This window comes from Microcaecilia unicolor, chromosome 1, assembly GCF_901765095.1.
Source record: "Microcaecilia unicolor chromosome 1, aMicUni1.1, whole genome shotgun sequence".
Lineage (NCBI taxonomy): Eukaryota > Metazoa > Chordata > Amphibia > Gymnophiona > Siphonopidae > Microcaecilia > Microcaecilia unicolor.
In genome coordinates this window covers 180,709,350-180,718,900 of record NC_044031.1, presented here as the reverse complement: position 1 = coordinate 180,718,900, position 9,551 = coordinate 180,709,350, and the positions used below count along the sequence as shown (strand labels likewise).

Genomic DNA, 9,551 nt, shown 5'->3' with positions numbered 1-9,551 from the left:
CCATGCGACAACAGGAAGTCGCATCATAGGAGGCAAGACACAGCCAAGGGTAGGCCCTGAATGCAGGCAGAGGCTGCTTGCTTGAACCACTGCGGCTATGTCAGCAAAGGCACTTTCAGGATCTGTGAAGTGCAGGGGGAGAGGGAAAGGAAGAGATACTAGAAGGTAGGACCCACAGCGGGGGAAAGAGGCAGCAGGAAAGATGCTGTCTGCAGTAGCGTAGCCAAGGGTATGCCCAGGCACACCCAGTAGGAGTACACCTATGATGTGGCTGGCAGGGATCCCCAAGCCCCACCAGCCAAAAACTCCCAACAACTGTCCCTCCTGCATACCTTGTAAATAGCAGATCTTCACCTGCAGTGAGCAGTGACTGATATATATTGCTTGCATTGGCCCCACAGCCTTCCCTCTGATGTATTCCCGCTTGTGTGGAAACAAGAAATTGCATCAGAGGGAAGGCTGTGGAGCCAACATGAGAGGTGTATTAGTTGCTGCTCGCTTCAGATGCAATCTGCTATTTAAAAGGTATGCAGGGGAGGGGGGATGTTTGAGAGACCATATGGCATGCAGGCGAGACAGGCAGAGACCAAATCACTTGTAGGACAAGGCAGAGTTCTTCTGCCCACCCATCTTGGGCCCAGGCCCACCCAAAATTGGATGTCTGGCTACGCTCCTGGCTGTCTGAACCAGGAGAGGAAGGGAGAGGGTCTCAAGGAATGCTGAACTCATCAGGAGGAGGGTGTCACATTCCCAGGCTTTGAACAAACAGTCACGGACTCTGGAACATGTGAGCCCTTGGCCTACTGTCAATGAGCAGCAGCAGGAGGCAAAATCCCCCAAGACTGGACTAACAGGACTGGAGCTGTAGACAGGAGACGAACAAGCTGGGCTTGGCTGGACCAGAACCGGATACAGGAACAAGCTGGGCTTGGCTGGACCGGAACTCAAGTAAGATTCAGGATTTACAAACAAGCTTGGCAGCAAACAGGGCAGAGACAAGCAGGAAGGGAACTGGAGCTAAAGACTACCAGGGTAAAGACAGACAAGCAAGGACAGAACCAAAGCTGAAGGCTTGCAAGGCAGAGACAAGCAGGAAGGGAACTGGAGCTAAAGTCTACCAGGGTAAAGAGACACGCAGGGACAGGACCAAAGCTGAAGGCTTACAAAGCAGAGACAAGCAGGAAGGGAACTGGAGCTGAAGACAAACAGGGCGGAGACAAGCAGGATACAAAGCTAACCCACACAGACAAACAACAGAACTAAGGCTGAAGCTAAGGTAGAAGGGACTAGAACAAGCAAGGCAGACTAGACAGGACACAAAACTAACCCACACAGACAAACAACAGAACAATGGCTGAAGCTAAGGTAGAGGGGACAAAACAAGCAAGGCAGACTAGGCAAAACACAAAGCTGACCCATACAAACAACAGAACTAAGGCTAAAGGCAGAAGTGCACACAGGCACCAAAATAAGAAAACAAGACACAGAAGTGCCCACAGGCACCCAAACAAGAACAAGGCAAGAAATCTAAACAGAAGTGCCCACGAGCACACAGACTAGAACAAGGCAGAAGTGCACACTGCACACGGACTAACCTAGGGACCTTTGGCATTGCAAAGACCCTGAATGAAAGTGCACCACTTCTGCATAAACAGGACAGAGACAGGAAATACACAGAACCCAAAGTGAGGTTTGAAACACAGAGGAAGTGGAAACTCTACAGGACAGAAGCAGGAAATATACACTGAACACCAAAGTGAGGCTTGGAACACACAGGACAAACACAACAATGCAGATAGAAGCCAGCTCATGAGCTGACCAGCAGAAATAAGGTGAGTCAAAAGAGGGGTCACGGCCACAATCGTGACAGAGGGAGAGATGCTGGATCCATTGGGGAAAGGCTGCACGGGGGGGGGGGGGGGGGGGGGAGATGCTAAATCTGCCAGGTAGGGGTGGGAGAGAGACTAAAATGCTGGATCTGCCCAGGAAGGGGAGAGAGAGAGAGAAAACAGACAGAGAGGGGAAGAGATAAGAACATAAGAATATGCTAGACTCGGGGAAGGTGGAGGACAGGAGGGGGTGGCGAAAGACCAGCTTGGGGGGGGGGGGGTGGAGAGGAGAGACACAGGACTCAGGTAGGAAGGGAAAGATGTATGTGGTGGGGGGGCAGGGGACAGACAGGGAGAGATTCTGGGCCCACGTGGATTGTGTGGGAGGAAGGGAAGAGAGGGGAGGGACAGAGATACATTAAAGAGATGCTGGGCATGGAGGTGGTATAGGAACAGGGACATAGAAGGGCAGTACTCGAAAATAGAGACATGGAGAAAATGCTGGAAACAGGGGGAGGACAAGGGAGATGTTGAACATGGGGGAAGATAGGGCCACAGAGCCAGATTCGGGGGGGGGGGGGATTAGTGAATAGGGACAGAGGCATAGAGAGGAGATGCTGGAAAGATGGATAAGGAACAATGAGGGGAAATGGATGGTGGACATGGAGAGAGAAGAAATATTAAATGAACAGGAGACCCTTCAAAGACAGGAAAAGAGATACTGGGGCAGTTGGTTGTAGGGGGGGGGGGAGGCTACCATAATAGGTATGCCAAGAGACTTGGGATGGGGCAGGTGGCTGGTTTTTCTCTGTCAAAAAGCTGGCAATCCTAAGTAGAGAAGGACAGAACAATAACACTCTTTGGCGGTTTGAGAGGGACAGAGGGAGGGAAGGAGAGATATATTGGATGCCAAAGGAGTGGACTAGGATGTATCAATGGAAAGGCTTGAGCTAAACTTCTCCCTCTCGCACCCTATACAAAAAGAATGTATAAAATTATGCAAAAACGTGGAGGGAGAACTGTCTATCCTAAAAACCAAAGCTTACCAAAACCACTCCAGGCCTTAATACGCTAACAAGCAATGAATAGGAAATCTTAATGGGGAAAAATTAAAACAAATGTTCAAGCAGGTAAGTTCACAGCACCACATATCCGAGTGATACAACTACACTCTGACGTCACGAACCAGCGTGTGCAGTAATGAGGTCAAACAGGATACAACTGGGAGAGTCACATTCCACTGTTGCCATGGGCTACGTTTGCAGACGCCTAGAAGGGCAGAGTCGGGGTTTTTTTCGTCACAAGGGCGGGGCGGGCTGTGTGTGTGTTGCGGTCGTTCCAAGATGGCGCCGGGAGTAGGGCGCTTCTTGCTGGCGTCGGCTGCTTTTTCCCTGCGCGCTGGAGCCTGCCCGAGCGGCCTCCTGAGAGCGAAGACAAACCGTTGCAGCACCATCGTGGCTCCAGTCCGGACGGCCACTGTCACCCGCACTGGGGCCATTTTGCCGAAACCGGAGAAAGTGAGTAGAGGGGAGCGGAAGGAAGTAGAAACCTTATCAGGAGGCTGTGCTTTGGTCTGTCTGTGCTGCCTGGCTGGCTCGATGATTGGCATTTAGGCTAGCCACTTAGGTTAGACTGTTGAGTTGATCGGTCTAGAGAAACGTTCGCCTTTACACCCCTCATGCAGTTAACATTTCAGGACTCTCTCATTGACCCCCAACCCACCATGTATTTTTATATATTAAACTAGGGTGGGGAAATCATATACACACCCAATGAGAGTAGTTCCCAAAAGTCATTTACCCAGGTAAATGGATTTTTGAAAATTGCTTTTAGCTTTCCCGTAGCTAATATGTATTAATGACTCCTTGAGGTTGTATGATTGTCAAGATCATTGTTTTGCTCGGACTGCAGCTGTTCTTTGCTGCCTCCCCCTCCACCCCCCAGAAGCTGCTAACCTAGACGACCCCTTAGTCATGACTGATGGCTGGCCGGCCCTGAGAATAGTTTATTTTATGTGGGGGGGGGGGGGGGGGCAAGTATTTATTTATCTATTCATGGCATTTGTACCCTATATTATCCCAAACAAGTTCGGGTTCAATGTGGCTTCCATCAAACTTTTAAAGCAAATTACAATAAGAAACTATATCAAAAATACAAAACAATAATAGGTAAACCCACCCAAGGAGTAAAATGACTCATTTTGAAATAACAAATTAACTAAAAGAATACAAATCATCAACAGTGGCTAGGAATTCCCAAAGAATGCTTTCAACAATTTACAAAAATGTCACGTAGTCAGTTACATATTTGAGTGACTTTGGTAGGGAATATCATTTCCTAGTATTTATTTGTTTATTTATTTGAATTTTGCTCACACCTTCTTCAGTAGTAGCTCAAGGTGAGTTACATTCAGATACACTGGGTATTTCTCTGTCCCTGGAGGGCTCACAATCTAATTTTGTACCTGAGGTAATAGAAGGTTAAGTGACTTGCCTAAGATCACAAAGAACACCAGTGGGATTTCAACCGTGTATTAATATAAATTTATTTAATATAAATTAATCTCTGTCATTGTCAATCTGTTCAACATTCTGCTGCGTGACTTATCTTCCACCAATGTCATCGCACTCACATTACCCCTCTTCAAGTCACTTCATTGGCTCCCCTATCTGTTTCTACATGCAGTTCAAACGCCTCTTATTGACTTACAAGTGCATTTATTTATGGATTGATTGCATTTGTATCCCACATTTTCCCACCTCTTTGCGGGCTCAGTGTGGCTTACAATAAGATATGAATAATGGAAATACATTTGTTACAACTTGGTTATGGGTTACATTGTACAAGTTATGCGAGACCATCGAAGTGTCGGTAGGAGTATAACAATGGGACAGCAACATTGAAACATTGGAAAGAGACAGTGGGGAGCATTCATTCTGCATCTCCTCAGTATCTCTCCAATCATATCTCTCCCTACACACCTCCCCTGGAACTCCGTTCATCGGGTAACCGATCTCTTATCTGTACCCTTCTCCTCCACTGTTAACTCCAGATTCCGTTATTTCCATTTTCTGCAGCACACCTGAATAGACTTCCTGAGTCAATATGTCAAGCTCTACCTCTTGACTGTATTCAAATCTAGGCTAAAAGCCCACCTTTTTGAGGCCTCTTTTATCTCTTAACCCTCTTTTCACCCTGTTCATTACCCATGTTTATTTTAATTATTCCCATAATAAATAACTTCTAATACCTTATTTATCCTGTTTGTCTATCTTGGATAGATCATAAGCTCTGTTGAGTAGGGATGGTCTCATAACATGGTTTGAGTACAGTGCTGCATGCATCTAGTAGTGCTTTAGAAATTAGTAGTAGTAACTTCAGTTTTCAAACATCGAACCTGTTATACTGTCTGGCATTGTTCTGTCTGGCTCAACTCTCATACCCCCTCCACCCTTCAACAACCATCATTTACTCTTCAGATCCTATTTAATTCATATTGCGCCCCCTCACACACACACAACTTGGAGTTAACCTTCCTATCCCCAAGTCTTTCATGTGTGTGTCTTTGCCTTACTCGATACCCCCAGGCAGTCGTCTTTCTCCTTAGGCGGTTGCTCATTCCAGTCACCCCTGTGCAAGCCTGACAATGTTCTGGCAGGAAAAACCAGAGCATTCATGGCATATTGGTTTATTTTGCCAGTGATTCGTCCTCAAAAGTCCTGGTGCACTCCGCTAGCAATCCAACTGGGAACTGACCTCTACAGCATTGCCTTCACTCCTTTCTGTTTCCAAACCAGTGCTGTCTGTACCCTCTTCACTGCTATCTGTTATGTGAAAGCACTGCTTGGGAGCCACCGCTCCAATTGTACCTTCAGTGTTTTTAATCAGGCTTACCAAGACTTTCATCTGGGGCATTCAGGAATTGTCTCTTCCATCACTGTCATTAGGCAAGGCTGAGTAACCAAATGCCTGCTTGAAATCCTTTTAATGAGTAACTCCTCATGTTTGACTAGTTCTTTCCTGTGGTACCCTTTGTCGGCTGTAAAGTGCAGGAATATCAATAGATTCCCATTTTTATAGTGTGTATGTCCTTTTTTCCTGGATCACATGCTCTCTGTCCTAGAAATGCAGGAGAAACAGTGATAGCTCGAGGAGGTTTCCCCTGAATGGGTTTGAGCCATGGTCTCTGCTGTTTTGATCTCATACAGCTTATAGTCCACAGACAGTGGGAAATAGGCCATCAGCAGCTCTTCATAACAAAGGAACTGCACTCTGGGAGCTCCTTGGACCTATGTTAGAATTTTTGGAATTCCTGAAGGTGTCTGTCCCGCTTTTCTTTGTCCTCAAACCTCTCCTTTTAAGAGCGCAACGGCTTTGTAGAACTTTTCAATCAGGCTTTTCTGCTCAGACTCTCCATTCTCTGGGCTGTTTAATTCTAAATTGCACCTTAGCCACCCTCACTTGCACTCCCTCAAATTTTACTTCACATATTACCACCACTTTTGCCGCATTTTCATTTTTAGACTTGTGGACTTCCCATAACAGTAGATTGATTCCGTTCTCCAGACACACCACATACTCTTCCACTGGGCTGCTCTCTGAGGGATTCAAAGATGGTGCCAACATGAGGTTCACGTCCATGGCTCTTGTTCATAGGAGCCAGCTCTGCGGGTGCTACTGGGGCTGAGAATCCCAAGAATTGAGCAAGCTCCTTTGTTGTATCCAGGGAGGGGAAATTTTTATTGTTTGGCACCCCCAATCATTTTGAAATGTTGACACCTATGCTCCTGTTTGTTTTACTTTCTCCCTGTATCAGTCTTTGATGGTCTTTGCTGCTTTGTGTTTAACCTTCTTAGTAATTGTAGCTTACAAAAACCATACATTCATGGTTTTGTATTCCAAAACACCACAGCACATCTAGTAATCATAAATCCAGTTTTTGGTGGCATGTTCAGGCTGGCAGGGTTCCAGGCTCCACTAGTTAGAAGATGAGGGTAGTACATTATGACCTAAAACTCAGCAAAGCCCCCACTCCATTTGGCAAAGTCTTTCACATACACCCCCAACTCTCTTCCCGCTAACCTTTTCAGTGGGTTGGAATGTTCTGTATGGCCCCTTGTCTTGAAAAGTGTGGGAGCCCTGTTTCAGAGCTTAGTGTCTCCTATGGATAGAGTTGAATCTGCTGACAAAGTATCTACTTTTTCAATAACCTTACAGGTTTTGATTGTGGTGTTTGTTTGTTTTTTCTAGAGAAATGTGTCCCATTTTTTAAAACTTACCTATTTATACTGTTTCTCAGGATTTAGCTGATCTCACCCAAGGTGCTCAGGTAGTTCCTTCACTTGTGACACCTATCTAAGCTGTGCTTACATCACCAGTTAACAAACAGTAATGAAACAATACCATGGGTAATCAAAAGGGAAAATTACTATTTGTGCTAAAGAACTAAAAAGTCATTTTTTTTGTATTTCACCACAATTTTTTGTGCTCTCTGTGATTGCTGAAGTGGGATGTCCCACAGTTAACAAAATGAGGGATTTGATAAATGAGGCACAAAACAGAACTCATTGTTCTGAATGATGCATTAGTAGCTACTGAGGGCTTAGGTCAGTGAAATTAAGTTGGCCAGAGTTCTCATCCGCTGAACGTAGAGCAAGAAGTGCTAGACGTAAAACTGTGCTTGGTTCTGAAAGTGCACTGACCTCCCGATTCTCTTTGCGCTTGATGATACTGATGGTGATACATCTTTTCTTTACAGACATCATTTGGTCTTCTCCGAGTGTTTATTGTGGTCATCCCTTTCCTATACCTGGGCACTCAGATCAGTAAGAGTTTTGCAGCCCTCTTGGAGGAGCATGACATCTTTGTCCCTGAAGATGACGATGATGATGATTAACAGCGGAGAAGGTGAGCATTGATGTAGGGCAAAAGTTCTTAGCCTAGTCTGTTTACAGGGTAGCATGAGATGTCAGGATACCTGCAATAAATATGCACAAGTTATGTGGCTGGTGTAGTGTCCCAAGTAGCTACTAGTGCTGATGTACTGCTGGTGTTGGCGGTGACAACCTAGTGTTTCAATGTTCTGTTATTCCCTCAGATCATGGAAGCGTTAGGAGGATTCCAGACTAGGACAATAAAATATTGTGAAACCCTTTGAGCTTTTCCCCCTTGGGCCCCCTATTTGCTGTCTTTTTAGTACAGGCCTCGGCGAATTTAATTCCACTTGTAATGGGTTCTGAAGTGTGTTGCTTTCCATTTCCTCCTATAAATCACACTAGCATAGTGTGTTATAATTAAACCATGGTCCTTCAGATTCACTAGTGTCTTGTTCTGACTGGCAGTTTGGAAGGGATTCATAGCAGTTGAGTTTTCCCTCAAATTTGTTTTGTTTTTGTTACATTTGTACCCCGCGCTTTCCCACTCATGGCAGGCTCAATGCGACTTACATGGGGCAATGGAGGGTTAAGTGACTTGCCCAGAGTCACAAGGAGCTGCCTGTGCCTGAAGTTGGAATCGAACTCAGTTCCTCAGTTCCCCAGGACCAAAGTCCACCACCCTAACCACTAGGCCACTCCTCCACTCCAATTAAGGGTACTGGTGGAATATTCTAAATGAAGTGTCATGTTTTGGAAAAAGTGTTCAGAAGGCAGATTGAGAATGAATCCAACAATAGTTTAGGTTTTGCACATAGGAGAAAATACCATAACTGGTGTTATTTCATTGTGTTGCTGCTCAATGTTCAAATAACAGAGTCTGTGCCTCTGATATGGTAACTCTTTGCAAATGCTACATACTATCACATGCACACATACTGAGGAACCACCTTAATTGTGCCAATATACCTCGTTTCTGGACAACTACACACCAGGGCCGTGGAGTCAGTTGATAAAAGTGTACTGACTCCAACTCCATCTTCAACATAAATTTGCATTAAAATATATGATAAGTTTATCATTTTATACTTAAATATATGTATTTTTGTCCTGGATCTAAAGTACTGGTAAACATGTTATATTTTATCAGATCCAGATCAAAACCTTAAAGCCTAATATCAGTCAGAGTTGGACAGTAGAAAAATAGAGGAGTCAGAGTTGACAGTTTGTTGTACCGACTCCATAGTCTTGATACACACCCTCCCAGTCTCTGGGAAGGAAAGGACAGCTGCACTGTATGTGATCAGTGCTTGCTATATATTAACCTCAGCTTCTCCTTTCTCTCTGCAGGGCTCATGATAGAGGCCACCGGAGAAAGCCACAGATGATGAACTGGTTCTGATAACACTGTATTGGGCTTCTCCCATTTTCAGAAAGGAACATTAAATGTAGACCTTGATTTGCACTGTACCAATGAAATGTTTGGGAAGGAGTGTCTGGCTCTAGTTGTCTTCTGCTTGGTCCCTTCCCCTTGTGCAGAGGCTGCTTTGGCATTCTGGTACAATTATATATGTAGAGAGCAGAGTAATTAGATCGTAAATAAAGGTATATTTACAGTTTGATTTTCCTTTTGTGTGCTTTTTGTGCCTGTAGGCATCAGTGCATACCAGAACATCTCAGGCTTCCAATTATATTCTGACCCGTTCCCTGCCTCTCCAGCATCTTTGATATATGTGGGGTCTTTTTTTAATCCCTCAGCACAGAAAGGCAACTGGTGGATGTGCAAGAATGAATTGATAGACAAACACTGCATACAGTAACATATTCCTTTCAGTTTTTGTAGATACTG

At 45.1% G+C, this 9,551-nt stretch overlaps 1 protein-coding gene across 1 annotated transcript; it reads left to right on the top strand.

Moving 5' to 3' along the window:
• The first annotated feature begins 3,132 nt into the window (after positions 1 to 3,132).
• SMDT1 (single-pass membrane protein with aspartate rich tail 1) lies at positions 3,133 to 9,324 on the top strand. The gene is made up of 3 exons (XM_030189977.1): positions 3,133 to 3,346; positions 7,588 to 7,736; positions 9,053 to 9,324. Exons 1-2 carry the CDS (start codon positions 3,173 to 3,175, stop codon positions 7,723 to 7,725), a joined length of 312 nt encoding a protein of 103 aa, XP_030045837.1. The 5' UTR covers positions 3,133 to 3,172; the 3' UTR covers positions 7,726 to 7,736; positions 9,053 to 9,324.
• The last annotated feature ends 227 nt before the right edge of the window (positions 9,325 to 9,551 follow it).

Coding starts and splice junctions, on each gene's coding strand:
- SMDT1 (XM_030189977.1), top strand. CDS start 3,173: ATGGCGCCGGGAGTAGGGCGCTTCTTGCTGGCGTCGGCTGCTTTTTCC. Junction 3,347..7,587: donor TTTTGCCGAAACCGGAGAAA/GTGAGTAGAGGG, acceptor TTTTCTTTACAG/ACATCATTTGGTCTTCTCCG.